The 20,081-nt window shown below is 38.2% G+C and overlaps 1 protein-coding gene across 10 annotated transcripts in view; it reads left to right on the top strand.

Moving 5' to 3' along the window:
• Positions 1-20,081, top strand: part of IDE (insulin degrading enzyme) — a 138,806-nt gene that overhangs the window by 57,348 nt on the left and 61,377 nt on the right. For all 10 annotated transcript variants that reach the window (XM_035708070.2, XM_049103541.1, XM_035708069.2 and 7 more), the window contains one exon: positions 19,192-19,314. In XM_035708070.2, the coding sequence (XP_035563963.2) occupies positions 19,192-19,314 (123 nt within the window). The remainder of the gene's footprint in view (positions 1-19,191; positions 19,315-20,081) is intronic.

Here is a 20,081-nt window from a genome sequence, read left to right as displayed (position 1 = left end):
TAGCCCTCTGGAGGGCTTACTCTGGTCATCATTCAAACAGGGGTCTAAATGTTTTAGGAGCATAACAGCTAGAGGCATGAATAGATGTTAAGTAGCATTTCAAAGAGAGATAATAGATCTTTATTCTGAAGTCTACCTTCCAAATAGAAGTACTTTTTTTAATGCTTACTTCTAGCCTTTTTGAATCATCTTGCTCCCATCACTTCCACCTCAACTCCTTTTACATGCCTATCATCCCTCATGGGGGTGGTTCTGTGGGAGCTGGAACTCTGTGAAAGGCACACCAGGTCCCTGCTCTCAGAGTGCTACAATCTCTTTCCAAGAATGACAGGGAATAGAATAAAATAAATGTGGAGATCTTTGATTTCATAATTGTGCCCTTTTTCTTTATTCAGTTATTCATTAAAAAGTACATGTTTAATTTAAATATTTAAACAGTGCAAAAGTATTTTTTTAAAAAAGCTAAAACAGCAACTCTCTTTTCCTCATCTACTCCTGCCAGTCCTACTCACCAGATGTAATCATCATTAACAGGTTGCTATGATTAAAATACTGCTTTGTAGATTATAAAATGGCATAAAAATATAGGTTGCTTGTATACTTACAAATTTGTGCATCTTATATAACTTATTTTGGGGAACATGTTTTAAGACTATAAAGACAGCTTTCTTTCAGTGTGGATACCATTCCAGTATATCCCAACAGCAGCCAGGGAATTAACATAGCTTGTAGGATTAGAAGGAGGGTTTTTTTTTTTAATGTTTTGCTTTTAGTAATTTCTCCACCCAATGTGGGGCTCAAACTCATGGCCCCAAGAGTAAGAGTCACATGCTCTTCCGACTGAGCCAGCCAGGTACCCCGAATTAGGAGGAGTTTTTTTTTTTTTTTTTTAAGATTTATTTATTTATGGGGTGGGTAGAGAGAATCATAGGAGTTTTTAAACATTTGCGATTAGAAGCAGAGATATTATTATATTCTTTAGATGTATAGGACTTGGCACTCAGTATCAATGTCATTGCTAAGATGAATACTGTGGTCCCTAAAATGTCTGTGTAATGGTGAGCTGTTTGAAAGGTGGCTTTGAGTGCACCTAGGCATCTTAGTTGGTTAAGTGTCCGACTCTTGATTTCAGCTCAGGTCATGATCTCAGGGTTATAAGATTGAGCTCTGTATTGGGTGTGGAGCCAGCTTAAGATTCTTCCCCTCTCTCTGCCCCACTCCTACTAAGAAAAGGAAAGAAAGGTGGCTTTTGTAGAGAATGTCAGCATTCATGGTATATCAAGAAGGGGATGTGAGTTTTTAAAAAAAATCAATTTCAAAATCATTACATCCAAATGGTTTTTGTCTTTTAAGTAGTATCTCTGGTAGGTTTTGATTACTTACACCAACAGTGCTGCTATTGTGCAGAACATGTTGGAGCTCCTCTTTGGGAGTTGTTTTTTTAAATAGCCTCACCAGTGGCAAATCATAATCAGGAAGCAACCACAAATCTTCCAGAAAAAAATCCAGTGAATAAGGTAGGTGATATTACTTCTGGTCACAAGCAGGGAACAATCTTAAAATGTTCTAGAGGCAGGTTTTAGGAATGATGGGCAAAGAGAAACATTGAATGGTCATGTATGTATAGATGGATTCTGAGGGGGCAGCCCGGGTGGCTCAGCGGTTTAGCGCCGCCTTCAGCCCAGGGTGTGATCCTGGAGACCTGGGATCGAGTCCCACGTCAGGCTCCTTGCAGGGAGCCTGCTTCTCCCTCTACCTGTGTCTCTGCCTCTCTGTGTGTGTGTGTGTGTGTATCTCTCATGAATAAATAAATAAAATCTTTAAAAAAAAAAAAGATGGATTCTGAGGGCATGCTTGTTTTTTAATTTTTTATTATTATTATTTTTTTGGACAAAACTTGTTTTTTTATAAACCACTAACAAGGCTAGGCAGTTAGTGGTATGAAGTAGTATAAACAGCCAAGAGATGACTGAGCCAGACTCAGTACAAAAGTACAGAAAATGTGATAGAAGTAATGCAAATGCCAAGTTACTTCTGATTTTAGAAGTATAAACGAGGGGCGCACTCTTAAGTGTCCAACTCTTGGTCTGGGCTCAGGTAATGATTTTAGAGTCATGAGATCAAGCACCACATCTGGCTCCATGTTCAGCAAGGAGTTTGCTTGAGATTCTGTCCCTCTGCCCTTCCCCTACTTGTATACGCACATCCACGCACTCTTTTTCTCTCTAAAATAAATAAATCTTTAAAAAACTAGTTAAAAAAAGGAAGTATAAACTAACATTAAACTTTTTAGAGTAGAGATTTTGTCCCTTTTTAAGGTCATAGATATGTTTGGAACATAATGGAAGCTGTATATTCTCACTGTAGAAGTTATACATACAACATTTTACAGAAGTGATCCTTGAAAAAGAATGCTTCTCAGAAAAATTCACACTTAATTTACTTTTTACTTTTAGTGACTTCAGATGTTTTTTCTGTGAATGTGGGTCATTTTCTTCATCAAGGGATTATAATTTATTATGTTAATAATACTTAAAATATTAACATATATTTAAAACATTATTATTTAAATAAAGATACCAAGAAAAGCTGAGTATTTTATTTATTTATTTTTAAAGATTTTATTTATTTATTCATGAGAGACACAGAGAGAGAGGCAGAGACATAGGCTGAGTGAGAAGCAGGCTCCCTGTGGGGAAACCTATGCCAGACTTGACCCTGAGACCCTTGGCATTGTGCCCTGAGCCCAAGGCAGACGCTCAACCCCTGAGCCACCCAGGCATCCCAAGAAAAACTGAGTATTTTTAAATGAACAAAAGCTAAGCATTGTGTTATTAATTTTCAGGAAACCTTACAGTAGAATGTTTGTCCTTTATAATGGTTTTTCATGCTTCAAAATAGTATAGATCAGTTGCTTTCAGACTTTTTTTGTATATGACCCACTGAAAAGCATGTTTTTTTTTAACCAACTCAGAACACATATGTGTGTTTTTCTTGTTGTTTTTTTTTTATAGTCACAGAGAGAGAGAGAGAGAAGCAGAGACATAGGCAGAGGGAGAAGCAGGCTCCATGCACCGGGAGCCTGATGTGGGACTCGATCCCGGGTCTCCAGGATCGCGCCCTGGGCCAAAGGCAGGCGCCAAACCGCTGCGCCACCCAGGGATCCCTGTGTGTTTGTATAAGCAGTTAAAGCAAAAGTTTTACCAAACATTATCTATCTAATATCTTGGTCCCTCTCTTATATTGTTTCTTTAAAAAAAAAATTCTGGTCTACCAATACATTAAATTTATTTTCATTAAATCAAATGGGTCCCAACTCAAGTGTTAGGCAGTCATTTTGGTAGGCTCAGAAAAAGCATTTGATAAATCTCAGCACTCCTTCATGACGAAAAAGAGCAAGAGGGGTTCCTGAGTGGCTCAGTTGATCATGTGTTTTGATTCTTGAATTTGACTCAGGTCATGATCTTTGGATCATGAAGTCAAGCCCATGTGGAGCCTGCTAAAGATTCTCGCTCTCCCTTTCTCTCTGCTCTTCCTCTCCACCCCTGCTCGTGTATGCACATGTGTATGCACATGCTCTCTTTCAAAAAAAGAACAACAAAAAACTCTTGAGCTGATAAAAACCTGCATCAACATAATTAATGATCAGATTTCAAAAGGATTTCCATTGAAAGGCAAAAACAAATAGAATACTATGTAATCACTTTTTTGTTCAGCTGTACCATGCTATAGCTACTAATCATTGTAATAAGGGAAGGCAATGTGATATATACAAGGTAGAAAGGAAGCAAAAAAAAACTTATTCCATGATTGTACAAAAATATTCAAGAAAATCTTTAGATCAACCATTAGAAACAATTCACCAAAGTTGTCAAAAGATAAACATTAAAATTCCATTCTTGTATCAGTAGTAATCAATTAGAAAAATGTTACAGGAAAAGTGATTTCATTTACAGTATAAAAATATCTATAAGATATTTAGAAATAAATCTAATAAGAGGTGCAAGTAATATATGTTGGGAATAATAGAATACTTGAGTAAATGGGAGATAAACTATGTTCATGAATGGGTAAACTCAGTATCACACAGATGTAAGTTCAACATCAATTTATCTTAATCCAATTGAAAACCCTAGTTTTGTTTGAGGAACCTGATAATCTGATTATAAAATTAGTAAGAAAAAGTAAAAGGCCAAGAATAGCTAAGATACTTTGGAAGAACATGGAAGAAAGGACTAATTCTACCAGATACAAACACTTATTATTAAGTTCTAGTAGTTATAATAGTGGAATTGGTGCAAGATTACGGGAAGATAATAGATTATAGACCCTAGAAATATACTCACATATATATGGAAATTTGACCTAAGGCAGAGGTACATTACAAACAGATGAAGGGGAAATTATCTGTGTAGAAATAAGTAAAATTAGATGCTCATCTCCTACCATGCACAAAAATAAGTTCCAGGTCAATTAGACCTAATTATGAAAAGAGAACTTCACAACTTATATTTCCCTCTATCTTAAGAAAAGTGTTCTGAGGGGATCCCTGGGTGGCTCAGCGGTTTGGCGCCTGCCTTTGCCCAGGGCATAATCCTGGGGCCCCGGGATCGAGTCCCGCATCCGGCTCCCAGCATGGAGCCTGCTTCTCCCTCTGCCTGTGTCTCTGCCTCTCTCTCTCTCTATCATAAATAAATAAATGAATAAATCTTAAAAAAAAAAAAGAAAAAGAAAAAGAAAAGTGTTCTGAAAGGAAAAAAAAAAAAAAGACCAAAAAACAGACTCTTAACAATAGAGAACAAACTTTAACTAGTGGGGATGGATGAATTAGGTGAAGGGAATTAAGCATAGACTTATCATGAAAAAAACTAATGTATAAAATTGTTGAACCACTAACATAAAATGTTAGTACACCGGGATCCCTGGGTGACGCAGCGGTTTAGCACCTGCCTTTGGCCCAGAGCGCGATCCTGGAGACCTGGGATCGAATCCCACATCGGGCTCCCAGTGCATGGAGCCTGCTTCTCCCTCTGCATATGTCTCTGCCTCTCTTTCTCTCTCTCTCTGTGTGACTATCATAAATAAATAAAAAAACTTAAAAAAAAAAAGTTAGTACACCAGAAACACACTTTATGTTAACTATACTGGAATTAAGGGGCACCTGACCGGCTCAGTGGTTGAGCGTCTGCCTGTGGCTTAGGTGTGATCTGGGTGTCCTGGAATTGGGTCCTGCGTCAGGCTCCCTATGGGGAGCCTGCTTCTCCCTCTGCCTATGTCTCTGCCTTTCTCTCTGTGTCTCTCATGAATAAATAAAATCTTTATAAAAAAAAAAACTTCTGTAAGAAAATAAGTAAAAAATAAAACCGTTCTTTAGAGAAATAGGAAGAAGGATATGAATATGGAGTTTACACAAGAGGGTATTTGAGTGAACATTAAAAAGATGCTCAAATCATTAAAATGGGGAAAAATAAAAAATTAAGTAATTAAATAATGAGGGGCATCTGGTTGGCTCAGTTGGTTGAGTGACTCTTGATCTCAGCTCAAGTCTTGATCTGTTGGGAGTTCAAGCCCTGCGTTGGGCTCTATGCTGGATGTGGAGCCTAATTAAAAAAGAATTAGGGGCACCTGGATGGCTCATTCAAGTGTCTGCCTTCAGCTCAGGTTAGGATCTCATGGGTCCTGGGATCTGAGCCCCACATCAGGCTCCTTGCTCAGCAAGGAGTCTGCTTCTCCCTCTGCTTTCCCCCTTCTTTCATGCTCGTGCACTTTCTCTCTCTCAAATAAATAAAAAAAAATCTTTAACAAATTAAATTAAAAATAAACAATGAGATGCCATTTCATACCTATCAGGTTGGCAACAATCGAAAGTAAGACAAAACTGAGTATTGTATTGGTGAGGATGTAGAAAAGCAAATTCATGTGCTGTTTTGGGAAAATAAATTGGTTCATTCATCTTGTAAAGCAGTTTGGCAATATCTAATGAAGGGATGCCCATGCCTTTTGACCCAAGAAACCTATTTCTTAACATACACCCTAGAAAGAAACAACTTTAGTCATTGTGCACAGGGCACATATACAAGAATGCTCTGGAAGCATTATTTGAACTAGTGAAGAGTAGGAAATGACTTAAATGTTATCAACAGTTGAATAAATTAATACATTTTGGTCTGTTCATACAGTGGAATATTCTATAAAATTTAAAATTAGTAAGCTTATCCCAACCAGGTAAAGAGCAAAATATTTTGAGCAAAATGCAAGTTGCAGAATATGTTTTGTGTGATAACTTTCTATAAAATTTGAAGACCAGCAAAACAGTACTGCATCTTGTTAATGTCTTTATGTGCATATAATATAGTATAAAATATGCATAAGAATTATTAAACACCAAGTTCTTTTTAGTATCTCTGGGAGTGGGGGGAGAGAGGAAATAATTTTATAACAAAATATGGCAAAAATGTGAAGAGTGATAAAACTGTAGTAAGTACATAGTGTAAATGGTGTAATTCTGTATGGTTAAATATTTATAAATATTTTATAGTTTTAAAGGAGAAATGTGAAATACTTCTACCCATTTATCTAACAAAAAGGGGAAGATGAAAGGCTGAGAAGGTAACACTTTTCAAGATGAACAGGAAAAGCCTATTTTTGTGTGTTGAGGACTATTTGTATGTTTACTACTTAAGCTTGTCTGTGTCAAAAGAAACCTGTAGGTTACCTGTCTTATTCTAGTAAGCATTTGGTTTTGTAAACCTTGGTCTAATCAAGCAGGATAAGCCTTTAAATTGCTGTCCTTTTTCCTATGTCTTGGGTTCACATGCTCAGAGTTCTCACATTCTCAAACTGACATCTGGCAAATATTTTTCTGTTTGAAGTCAGTTACTCTGTTTGAAAGTTGTTTTCATAGCTCCTGTGTGTTAAATCTATCTCCACACAATATGTCTTCATGAATCTCTGTATCACTCTCCTAGCCTTAGACTTCAGCCAGGAATCCCACCTCCAACTAGCATATTCCTAGGTGATTTTAAGTTTTGGCTTCCAAAGTTGGGCAGTGCTTGATGTGAATATTCACTCTACCACTGGCCAGCTCAGAGACTCTGGACAAGTTTCTTTCTTTCTTTCTTTCTTTCTTTCTTTCTTTTTCTTTCTTTCTTTCCTTTCTTTCCTTTCTTTCCTTTCTTTCCTTTCTTTCCTTTCTTTCCTTTCTTTCCTTTCTTTCCTTTCTTTCTTTCTTTCTCTTTCTTTCTCTTTCTTTCTCTTTCTTTCTTTCTTTCTTTCTTTCTTTCTTTCTTTCTTTCTTTCTTCTTTCTTTCTCTTTCTTTCTTTCTTTCTTTCTCTCTCTCTCTCTCTCTCTCTCTCTTTCTCTCTCTCTTTCTCTCTCTCTCTCTCTCTGTCTTCTTTCTTATTTATTTATGGGCAGCCCGGGTGGCTCAGCGGTTTAGCGCCGCCTTCAGCCAAGGGCCTGATCCTGGAGACCCAAGATCGAGTCCCGTGTCGGGCTCCCTGCATGGAGCCTGCTTCTCCCTCTGCCTGTGTCTCTGTCTCTCTGTGTCTCTGTGTCTTCTCTCTCTCTGTGTCTCTCATGAATAAATAAAATCTTTTAAAAAAGATTTGTAGAGAGCAGGACTCGACCCCAGATCCCGGGATCATGCCCTGAGCTGAAGGCAGATTCTCAACTGCTGAGCCACTGAGGTGTCCCACCTGGACAAATTTCTTAACTTTTGTAAGCCTTAGTTTCCTCCCATATCAGGTTGACATGAAAATTAAATGAGGTTGTACATGAGAGGTGGTGGTTAGCAAAAGGTTTGGGGACTATAATAATTTTAAATAAATAATAGTGACCTTCAGAATAATCATATAATAGCTGTGAGGGGTGTCAAAACTTTGAAAAGGACCTTGCCACGAAGGGTGAGTTGGTCAGCCAACAGCTACTTGAAGTAGGTTTGGCGAACTGACTATAGGGTAATATATTATTAGAGGAATGTTGCTCTCTTGGTGCCCACATTGGCTTTTTCCTTCATTTATCATTACCTGTGCCTTTAATTTTAGTTCCACAGTTCCTGATAAGTTGGATGCCATTTATTCATTCATTTTGCCTCTCCATGGAATAAAAGCAGGAAGAGTTGGATTTTTTAAAGTAGTTTGGAAAAGGAAAGGCAGGCTCCACGCAGGGAGCCCGACATGGGACTCAGTCCTGGGTCTCCAGGATCACGCCCAGAGCTGAAGGTGGCCACCCCCCTGGGCTGCCCTTTAGTGATCTTTTTCTCTAACCTAACACCACAGACACTGTGGAAACAACTGTATTTAGTTAGCTGGGGAGGAAATAAAAGAAGTGAGGAAGTGGATAAGGGAAACAAAACAGGCACTCCTTGTTGTATGGATGGAATGAAAGACAAAGTGGGAGGGCACTCGGAAAAAAGAGGGTGGATGGTGCTGTATTTTAGGTGTGGGTGCCATTTTTCTTGTTGTTACTTACTCGGGTATGCTCTGTAGTAAGTGCCATAAGATTAGAAGAATTAAAGCAAGTTAGCCCAGATGATGTTTTCTCTCTTAGTTAACAAATAATTGTTTTTTTTTTTAACCCCCCTACATGTAAAATACATCAGGATATGCAAAGAAATGTGACCAATATCATTACGTTCAAGGTGCTTATAGTTGAGTTGGAGAGTTAAGATAAACCAAGGATTTCACTGGAGTATAACCTTGGATTTGATTTTCCAGGATTTTTCTCTTCCTTCTCTTCCTCTACACTAAGTTTTATTGAGTGCTGTGCTAAGTACTTTACCTGGATTATTTAACTTAATTCTTACAGTATCCTCAGTAGGTATGTGCTCTTATTTTCATTTTATAGATGAGTAAACTAACACTTCAGAGAAGGTAATTAAATTGCTTGGGGTCACTCAGCTTTTACGTGCTGGAGCCGTGATCTGAACCTAAATCTGGTGCTTTTAATCACTATTCTATTCTACCTGCTTAGGATTCCCTGGAATTGAATTTTCCGGGGCCTCAGATGAGGTGCAAACTGAATTCTCCTGAAGGGTAGGTAGGATTTTCTTAAGTAGAAGGAGGGAACAGCCAACTATTCAAGAGGGAAGGGAAATAATATTTATTGTATGAGTATTAAACACCATACCCGGGGTAGGTGTTTTACCTAATATGATGTCACTTAACCTTCACCACAATACTGAAATTTCATCATGCCCTTTGACAAGATGCTGAGATGAACTGAGAGAGAATAGCCTTGTGGGGGATGCAGGGAGAGGGAGGTAGGGTGATAGTGGAAATTCTGTGTAAGTTAGAGGATTTAATATCAGGTCAGTATGAACTCAAAGCCTGTGTTCTTTGCCATAATGTTAGATTGGCCCCCAAAACTGTGTGAAGAAGAAAAGACTAAGGCATGAACCAGTGTCTTAGAGCACACGAGTTAAAACAGTTTAGTTATAACAGAGCATGCTTTTCCATAGGAAGAAGAAGGAACAGAGCAGGGAAATACATTAAAACTGAAAAATGGGCAGCCCTGGTGGCGCAGCGGTTTAGCACCGCCTGCAGCCCAGGGCGTCATCCTGGAGACCCTGGATCGAGTCCCACATCAGGCTCTCTGTATGATGCCTGCTTCTCCCTCTGCCTGTGTCTCTGCCTCTCTCTCTCTCTCTGACTCTATGAATAAATAAATAAAATCTTTTAAAAAATAAAATAAATAAATTAAAAAAAACTGAAAAATACAGGGGCACCTGTGTGGCTCAGTGGTTGAGTGTCTGCCTTTCGCTCAGGACATGATCCCGCATTAGGCTTCCCACAGAGAGCCTGCTTCTCCCTCAGCCTATGTCTCTGCCCAACTTTGTGTCTCTTGTGAATAAATATATAAATAATCTTTAAAAAAAAAAAAACAGAAAAATATAAACCAGAAGGTAATTGAATGACTCCTGATCTTGGGATAATGATAATGACACAAAAGTCAGACGTTGATTTTGTTAATCATTTACTTTTTCTCCCCTCCCTCCATCCCTTTTCTCTTCTTCCTATTTCTTTATTTACGATTTTTAAAATTTATTCATGAGAGACAGAGAGAGAGGCAGAGACATAGGCAGAAGGAGAAGCAGGCTCCCTGTGGGGAGCCCAATGCAGAACTCAATTCTGGGATCCTGGGATCATGCCCTGAGCCGAATGTAGATGTTCAACCCCTGAGCCACCAAGGCGTCCCCTTTTCTTCCTTTTTATTATTATTATTATTTTTAAAATTTATTTATTCATATATTTTTAATTTATTTATACAGAGAGGGCCAGAGACATAGGCAGATGGAGGAGAAGCAGGCTTCATGCAGAAGCCCAATGTGGGACTCGATCCTGGAACTCCAGGATCACATCCTGAGCTGAAGGCATATGCTCAACTGCTGAGCCATCCAGGTGTCTCCCCTCTTCTTCCTTTTTAAAGACTTTAAAACCCACAAAAGCAGACAAATACTGTAATGAACCCTATGTATGCATCACTCTGCCCTGACTAATCCACAATCCCATTCACCCTCTTGTATTATTTTGAAGAGAGCCTAGACATCATATCCTTTTACTTATAAATATTTCAGTATGTCTCTAAAAGATGATGACTCTTCTAAAAACAACAAAAATAAAATATTATCACTAATGTCTAATATCTAGTTTTCAAATTTCTACTTGTCTCATAAAAATATATAATTAAAAAAATTTGTTGGGATTAGGGTCCACATAATGTTCAATGTTAATAATTGAAAGGTCTTTAAATATCTTTTGGTATACAGGTATAGATTCATCCTTCATCTCCCTCCTCTCACCCCTGCGGAATATACTTCTTGCAGGATTAGGTTGGTTGCTGTAGCCTAGATTTTCCTGCTTGCATTCCCAACAGTGTAGTTTTACACATTTCTCTGACCTTTGTATTTCCACAAATTGGCAGTTGGATATGGAGGCTTGATCAGGTTCATGTTTTTTGTTGTTGTTGTTGAAGATTTTATTTATTTATTTGAGAGAGAGAATACCAGCAGGGGGAAGGGGTAGAGGAAGAGGGAGAAGCAGACTCTAACCGAGCAGAGAGCTGGGCAGGACTCAGTCCCAGGATGCTGGTATCATGACCTGAGCTGAAGGCAGATGCTTAACTGACTGAGCCACTCAGACGCTCCATGGGTATTTTGACATGGTGGTGTGTTCTTCCATCAGGGGCATATAGAGTCCAGTTGTCTTTCTGTAGTGTTGCAACCACTGATCCTCAAAACATTGCCTCCCTAATTCTAATTCTGTTATTTCTCCTATACTTATAGGAAAGGCAGAACAAATGCTTGATTCATTCCCTTCATTTACAGTTTTCAAAATGAGTTGGTTCTCCAGCATCCTTCAGTGATGACTCATTTGTTTGCACATAGAAATATTTGATATATTCAGCCTACTTAGTCATTTAATATTACCTAAGTTTTTCCATGGGTGTTGTTACTGTCTTATTTTTTTCCTTGCCTAGGATATGTGTCTATGAAAAACTAGAAATTTATGGAAATCCAGAACAGGATTAATCAAGTGTACAGGTGCTTTATTAGGGCATTTACAAGGTTTTCACTTCTAGTCCCATCTCTTGACTTGCATCTTGTACTTGCATATACTAATCCAGGTGTAAGAGAATTGCCCTTTTTAATTTTATAGGAAAATTCATACATCCCAAAAGGCTTTAGTTACACATTCCCCCATCTGAGCCAGCCAAGTGTCCTTGTATAACTTTTGACTCCCCCGGAAACTTAACTACTAATGGCCTGTGTGACCAGAAGCCTTACCAATAACATGAGCTATCAGTTTACACATATTTTGTATGTTATATGTATTGTATACTGTATTCTTATGAGAAAGTAAGCTACAGAAAAGAAAATGTTAAAGTCACAAGAGTAAGTACATTTACAGTATTTATTGTATTTATTTATACATGTACTGTATTTATTGAAAATCTGCATATGAGTGGATCTGTGAAGTTGAAACCTGCATTTTTCAAGGGTTAACTGTAATTCCAAGTAACTACCTGTAGATATATTAACAAAACTTTCAGAATCTTGCGTTTTCAGACAACATTTAAGATTTTTATGGTTATAACTATCAAGTTGACCTTTCCTTGAGAATCTTATCAGACATATGGTTGCAGACAGCTTTAGATTCTAAAACAGATTTCTAAAACTTCAAACTCAGTCTTTTCTGCAGTATAAGAAATTCCTGGCTTCAGAATTTTCCAGGAAAATGAATTCAATTTTTGTATATATTAGTACTGAATTTGTAAGCTTTTCTTTTTTTTTTTAATAGAATTTAAAGTAGTTGTTACAATGAAAATATAAGATAGTATTTACTGAGCTTTATAATTTACAAAACCTTTTTCATCTTGATTATCACTTTACATCAGCTTCACAACAACCCAGGTTAATATTAAGTAATTATTGTCTGACAGGTTCTGTGCTAAGCCTTTACACAGACTATTCATTTAATCATACTAACAATCCTTGAGGTTGGGTCTCTTCTTTTTTTTTTTTTTTTTTTTAATTTTTACTTTATTTTATGATAGTCACACAGAGAGAGAGAGAGGCAGAGACACAGGCAGAGGGAGAAGCAGGCTCCATGCACCAGGAGCCCGATGTGGGATTCGATCCCGGGTGTCCAGGATCGCGCCCTGGGCCAAAGGCAGGCGCCAAACCGCTGCGCCACCCAGGGATCCCGGTTGGGTCTCTTCTTATTCTTAGTTACAAGTAAGGAAACTGGGGCCTAGTGAGGTTAAGAAACTTGTCTGTATCTCACAGCTAGGAGCCGGAGAAGTCAGGGATTGAGCCCTGGCTCTTAACAACTGGGCATATAGTCCTTATTTTGCAGATCAAATAAATGACCCCTTAGAGATAATGAGAGACTTTTCTAAGGTTGCTTAATTGATATATGATGGAGTCAGGACCAGAAATCCTCAATCTCCCATCTGCCAAGCCAGTGCTCTCTCCAGTGGGTCCAGAGTGGAAGTGTCTCAGTAAGCTGCCCTGGTGTCCATTCAGTCCCCTGCTGGAGCTCACTGTAATGGTAACAGAGCCAGAAAGATAGGAATCAGGGTTTTGGTAGCAGTATTTCAGTTTGATATGAATGACTAGCTGAGTTAGTACTAAATTAGACAGTATGTATCTAGAGACTAGACTGGTTGGTATTTGTTATTATACCAGCCATATTCCCATTTTTCTCCATGCATGGATTGTTAGGTTGAGGAAAGTCATCTAGACCATTTGCTGAGCTTTTCTTTTCTACTATAATGCCATTAGTTTCTGTGATCTCAGAAGCCAGGAGTCCTTCATAGATAAAATTCACATCGTAACAACAGTATCTGCTGTTTATTGTATGTTTATTTTGTTATACATCAAGGGTTATGTTGACTACTATAACATTTTTACAGATTAGTTATGTCATAAAAGATAGGTTTAGAAATATTTGCCAGATCATTCTCTGTGTACTACTAAAGTCACAGAGCATTATAAGTACAGTTTGAGCATTTGATGTACTCTTCTCCAGTTGCATTTTCCTCCCGCTTCTGGGAAGTAACCACTGTCTTAAGTTTGATGACTGTCAAGTCTCATGATTTTGTTTTGTTTTTTTAAGATTTTATTTATTTATTCATGAGAGACACAGAGAGAGAGAGAGAGAGAGAGAGAGAGAGAGAGGCAGGGACACAGGCAGAGGGAGAAGCAGGCTTCATGCAGGAAGCCCGATGTGGGACTCGACCCTGGGACTCTGGGATCACGCCCTGAGCCAAAGGCAAATGCTCAACTGCTGAGCCACCCAGGTGTCCCACCATGTTGTTTTTTTTTAAATATCACTAGTCATGTATTTCCCTTTAAGCAATATGTTTTATAGTTTTTAGTTTTACAAAGATGGTATTTTATTGTGAGTAATCTCTGCCATTTGTATTTTTTCATTCACCATGATATTTGTAAGAGTTACCATATTGGTGAATGTACCTCAGGGACGTTTTTAAATTTTTATTGCTGCTATTTGAAAATTTCATTGAATATATCACTGTTTACCTGTTTTCCTGTTAAAGGAATAGTGCTTCTATGAGCATTCTTGTGCATATGTCCTTATGCACAGAGTTCTTTAGGGTACGTGTATCCAGCAGTGGAATTACTGTGAAGTAGAATATTCATGCACATCTTCATATTCAGTAGATATTGCCAAATTGTTGCTTTGGCGGTTGATTCAGTTTATACTTTCTCTTGCAGTGGCTGAGTTCTCACTTCTCTGCATCTCTAAACAGCATTTGGTATCATCGGACTTCCATATTTTTGCTACTTACTGAATGTTAAATATTACTCTTAAGCTTTATTACATGGATTTTTTTCTAATTTGATGCATTCCTACCAATGTCAGAATCGAGATAGAGCCTAAGAGAAGTAAAGTAACTTGTTCAAGGTTATGCAGCCAGAAGATGGCTGAAACTGGATTAGATGAGAGTTCTGTGAACACCTAAGCCAGTGCCTGTTCCTCTGTGAACAGAGTCTAGTTGATTTAGGGACAAATTACAGAGTTCTGTGCGTTATGTCTTACTTTTCCCTTCATTTCCTCATCTAACGATTTCTTAAGAAATTCCATCAGCTAGCCTTCCTGTTTTTAGTAAACTCTTTTAAAGGAGTTATACAAGGATTTGTTATAAAAGGATTAATAAACTTAATGGCAAGCCTGACTCTTTGGCCCTTTTGTTTTTTGGGTTTTTAAAAGTATTATTATAGGGATGCCTGCGTGGCTCAGTCAGTTAAGCATCTGCCTTTGGCCCAGACCATGATCCCCTGGTTCTGGGATCAAGTCCCAGGTCGGGCTCCCTGCTGAGCAGGAGGACCTGCTTCTCACTCTTCCTCTGTGCTTTCTGTTACTGTCTCTCAGTAAATAAATAAAAAATATTTTTAAAAAATATTATTATATTTATAAAACAGCACCCATTTATTAGCTCCTAGTTTTATAAGTCCAAAGTCTGGCATGGCCTGGAATTCTCTACTCATGGTGTCACAAGGCTGAAACCAAGATATTGACTATATAAAGTTCCCATCTGAAGGCTTGGGGAAAAACATCTTCCAAGGTCATTCTTAACCATTGGTAAAATTCAGTTCCTTTTAGCCATAAGACTGAGATCACCCTTTCTGTGCTGGCTGTCAGCCAGGGACTGCTTCGAGCTCCTAAATGTTACCTGCATTCCTTGCTCCATGGTCCTCCCTGTCTTCAAGCCAGTAATGATGTATGCTGGTCAGTTCTTTCTTATCCTTTGAATCTTTGACTTCTTCGTCTGCCAGTTGCCAAAGAAAATGCTTTGTATATGTATTGATTTATTATTTCAAAAAGTTATTAAAAATTTTTTTTTGGTTGGCTCATCGTACCTAGTATCCATGTTTCTGTCGATGGATTGAGAGCTGACTATCCTGATCCCAAGAGAGTCAGTCATAGTGGAGAACTGACTTTCCTTTTCTAATTTAGGTACCTCAGAGGATATAGAACTGGTGTTCCCAAATGGACTGTAATTTCCTTCTGTCATCACATATTAGAAAGAATGAAAACAGGGATCCCTGGGTGGCTCAGCAGTTTAGCGCCTGCCTTTGGCTCAAGGCATGATCCTGGAGTCCTGGGATCGAGTCCCACATTGGGCTCCCTGCATGGAGCCTTGCTTCTCCCTCTGCCTCTGTCTCTGCCTCTCTCTCTGTGTCTCTCATAAATAAATAAACAAAATCTAAAAAAAAAAAAAGAGTGAAAACATCTAGGCAGCCAAGAGTTGAAAATGTAGATTCATAGAATGGTATCTATTTATAGCTAAAAGCCACTTTTCAGAGCAAATGTGACTGAGTGTCTGTTTAGCAGTTTGACCAGAGATCTGGTATCATTCGATTTAGGGCCTCAGGTGAGCTACATTGTTGTTGACAATGGCTTCTTTGGCACTTTTTTCTTTTTAACTTTTTGTTGTAAAGTAGAGTAAAGATGCAGAAAAATGTGTGTGGTTCTGATAAATTGTTTTTATTTTTGCTATTTGAATAATCAATTAAATAAATGTTCTGGTATTATTGTATCAATCACTGAGTTTTCAAAAACTGAGCACATCATGGAGCCAGCAGCCAGTGAAGAAACAGCATTATCTGCACTCACTAGTACTGCTTGTGCCCCTTTGTAGTCACTGTCCATCCCCTAAGGGTGACCTCAATCTGACTTCTAATAACCCAGATTAATTTTGCCTGTTTTTATGCTTTATATAAATGAAATGAAGAAGTGTATATTCTTGTGTCTGGCTTCTTTCACACTACCTTAATGTTGTGAACTTTATTTATACTGCTGCATATAAACAGTGGATTATTCATTCTCTTTGCTAGTCTAGTATTCTGTCGCAGTTCTTTGGGTCATTTTAATATAACATAGTGTTTTGCCATGATCTGTGTTTTAGTGTGTTTGGGGTATGTTCCTACTTTATCTCTATTTTTATTTTTAAATTAAGATTTATTTCTTTTAAAAAGAGCATGTACATACTCACGTGCTTTTGTGCGCACAGAGAGGGAGAGGGAGTGAAGCAGACTCCTCATTCAGCACAGAGCCACAACCCTGAGATCATGACTTGGCAGTGAAACCAGGGGTAGGAGGCTCAGTTGGTAAAGCGGCTGCTTTCAGCTCAGATCGTGATCTCAGGGTCCTGAGATCCAGCCCCATGTCTGGGCTCGCTGCTCAGTGGGGAGTCTGCTTCTCTCTCTCTCTCTCTCTCTCCTTCTGCTGCTCCCCCACTTGTACTCTCTTGCTTGCACATACTCTCTCAAATAAATAAATAAAATCTGTAAAAAAAAAAAAAAAAGGATAAAATGGTAGGATATTCAGGAGCATGAAAATTACATTAAAAAAATTATTCACAAGACAGAGAGAGAGACAGAGAGAGAGAGAGAGAGAGAGAGAGAGGCAGAGACATAGGCAGAGGAAGGAGAAGCAGGATCTGTGCAGGGAGCCTGATGTGGGACTTGATCCAGGGACTCTAGGATCACACCTGAGCCAAAGGCAGATGTTCAACCACGGAGCCACCCAGGCATCCCAGGAGCATGAAAATTAAAGCAGAATGTTCTAGAGCTGGCCAACCTGAAGGAACTTTTAAGTTTAGTTGGAGGCCATGATCTCAGTCTTCATAACGTTTGATATGAAGTTTAAGCTTTTTTTAAACCTAGAACATTGATGTGATTGTGGGTAGGCAAATCAGGTCACATTTAGACTAAAATTCTGGTTTTGATCTCACACTATCACATTGATTGTCTGTTGAAATAAGACTTAATATCTCCAAACTTGAGTACCCTGGTATGTCATTCTTAGTTCACATATTGTAGGAATCTGAGCTTGGCAGTGTAAATAACTAAGGAAACTATAAAGACTCGTACTCCTAGAATTGAGGCTTTTAGAATTTTCAATTAGAAAAGGAAGAGTTTACCTTAATATGAAAGGACTTGAAATCATTACCCAGTAAGGTTGCTTTTTCTTCTGGATATTTTTTTTTTTAAGATTTTATTTATTTGAGAGAGAGAACAAGAAAGCAACCACAAGTGGGGGGGTGGGCAGAGGGAGAAAGAGGGAGAAGCAGACTCCCTACTCCCCAGGGCAAGAAGCCAAATGCGGGGCTCAATCCCAGAACACTGAGACCACGACCTGAGCCGAAGGCAGATATTTAACTGACTGAGCCACCAAGGTGCCCCCTCTTCTGGATATTTTTAAGAGCACCTGAATCTCTCCAGTTGAGTTGGAGAATGTCTCAGGACCTCAAGTAGAGCAAATCTGGAATTGAGCTGCATCTTTAGTGAGAAACTGAGAGAATTATTTAAGAACCTGAAACTTGGGACACCTGGGTGGCTCAGCAGTTTGGCACCTGCCTTCGGCCCAGGGCATGATCCTGGAGACCTGGAATCAAGTCCCACATCGGGCTCCCTGCATGGAGCCTGCTTCTCCCTCTGCCTGTGTCTCTGCCTCTCTCTCTCTGTGTCTCTCATGAATAAATAAATAAAATCTTAAAAAAAAAAAAAACCTGAAAACTTGACTAGCAGGCTACTGCTAGTGAATATTGAGTACATTTGATCACTTTGTGACTTAAGTTAATGGGCACTTGCTAGGCTGTTGCTTGCACATGCTACATTTGTTGTTTCAAGCATTCAGGCATGAAATCTTGGCTCAGTATTATGCAGCTCTACAAGGCTAAAGACTGGATCTAAGAACGCCATCTGGTGGTTCTCTCTAGATACCCAATTTAATGAGTGGATTCCAATGCCAGTTCAGTACAGCCATTATAATGACCCAAGGAAAGAAAATATATAAAGAATGTGTTCTGTCATAGTTTCATCTCTGCAGATGGAAGATAGCAACCACTTAGTAGAGTAAGCAGGAACAACAATAAAAGTTTCTATGCAAAATTTTAGGATCTTTCTAGTCAAAATGCCATTTTTAGGGAGACACCAATCATTAGAATTCTCTGAATTCCCTAAACTACAGGATTTTTATTAGAAAGGTAGTACTTAGAGATTGTGACCATTTGCTATTGACTTGCATAGTTTGCCCTAATTGAGTTAGTTATTAGATTTCATAAGAGCTCTCAGTGGTACGTATGTATACATATATATATATGTATGTATGTGTATATATATATATTATACATTGCTTGAGACTTATAAAATTAGCATCATATCCTATTTTTACCAGTCTAGATCAAATCCATGAGAATTTATTCACATCACAAATTTAATGTTTCAGCCAAGAATAGTACATTTCTTTCCACAAATAACTTGGCAACTTCCGAAAAGATCCCTCTGTGACTTTCTTCAATTAATTATGGAGCACATAGGGAATTGAAACTTAAAGTAAGTGTGAATGGAGGCCACATAGATCTCATTTTGTCCTATAAGTGCTCATCATACCTCTATCTCAGAGGGATTTTAAGGTGTATAATTTTCATAAAGCCCTTTAGGTTCCTGAGGGAAAACCCTCTGTAGTTTAAAATGTTATTAATTTGTACTCTTCTCTCCTGTTGATTCCACATACATTCAGACATATTAACTAATCATTATGTGTGTTAGCTTGAACTCTGGTTTTTAAGTTTACTTTATAACAATGTCAGTAATAATTCCATAACTTTAAAGTCTGCATATTTATGTTTTGCTAAGAAATGTTTTTCTTCCTTTTTAGGTAACAAATACACTTTAGAGACTCGACCAAACCAAGAAGGCATTGATGTCAGGCAAGAGCTACTGAAATTCCACTCTACTTATTATTCATCCAACTTAATGGCTATTTGTGTGTTAGGTCGAGGTAAGAATCCTTAAGATTTTTCATAGAATTAGATAATCTAAGTTTTCCATTTGGCTCTTTCAAAATATTGTAAGAAGGATAGAAGATACGGCCTTTTATCTGCTCAGAGGCTTTTGAAAATGATCTCCTTATTGGAGAATATATGAAGGGGGGAATTTTGTTTTTAACCCTGTGTTCTTTTTTTCTTCTTCTTTTTTATAACTCTGTGTTCTAAAAAGGAGTATAGATGATTTAAAATGGAGACCTGAGAAAAATATAAATTACTAGTAGGTATTATAAACCTATAAAAGCAAAGAAAGGAGATATAAAAGGAAAGATGAGCAGATTTGACCTTAAAACAATTCAGAAAACTAGGAATAAGATTAAAAGGCAAATGATAGGGGGGGAAAAAGGCAGATGATACACTGGAAAAATGATTTGGAATATAAACAGCAAATTGACTCTTGTCTATCTTCTTTTTTTTTTTTTAATTTTTTTTATTTTTTTAATTTATGATAGTCACAGAGAGAGAGAGAGACGGAGACACAGGCAGAGGGAGAAGCAGGCTCCATGCACCGGGATCCCGATGTGGGATTCGATCCCGGGTCTCCAGGATCGTGCCCTGGGCCAAAGGCAGGTGCCAAACCGCTGCGCCACCCAGGGATCCCCTATCTTCTTATTTTTTAGTCTTATTTTTCTAAAGTTTTTAATTCCAGTTGGTTAATTTACAGTGTTGTATTAGTTTCTGGAATATAGTGATTCAACAATTCCATACATCATCCAGTGCT

This window comes from Canis lupus, chromosome 28, assembly GCF_003254725.2.
Source record: "Canis lupus dingo isolate Sandy chromosome 28, ASM325472v2, whole genome shotgun sequence".
Lineage (NCBI taxonomy): Eukaryota > Metazoa > Chordata > Mammalia > Carnivora > Canidae > Canis > Canis lupus.
This window is presented reverse-complemented; position numbering and strand designations above follow the sequence as displayed.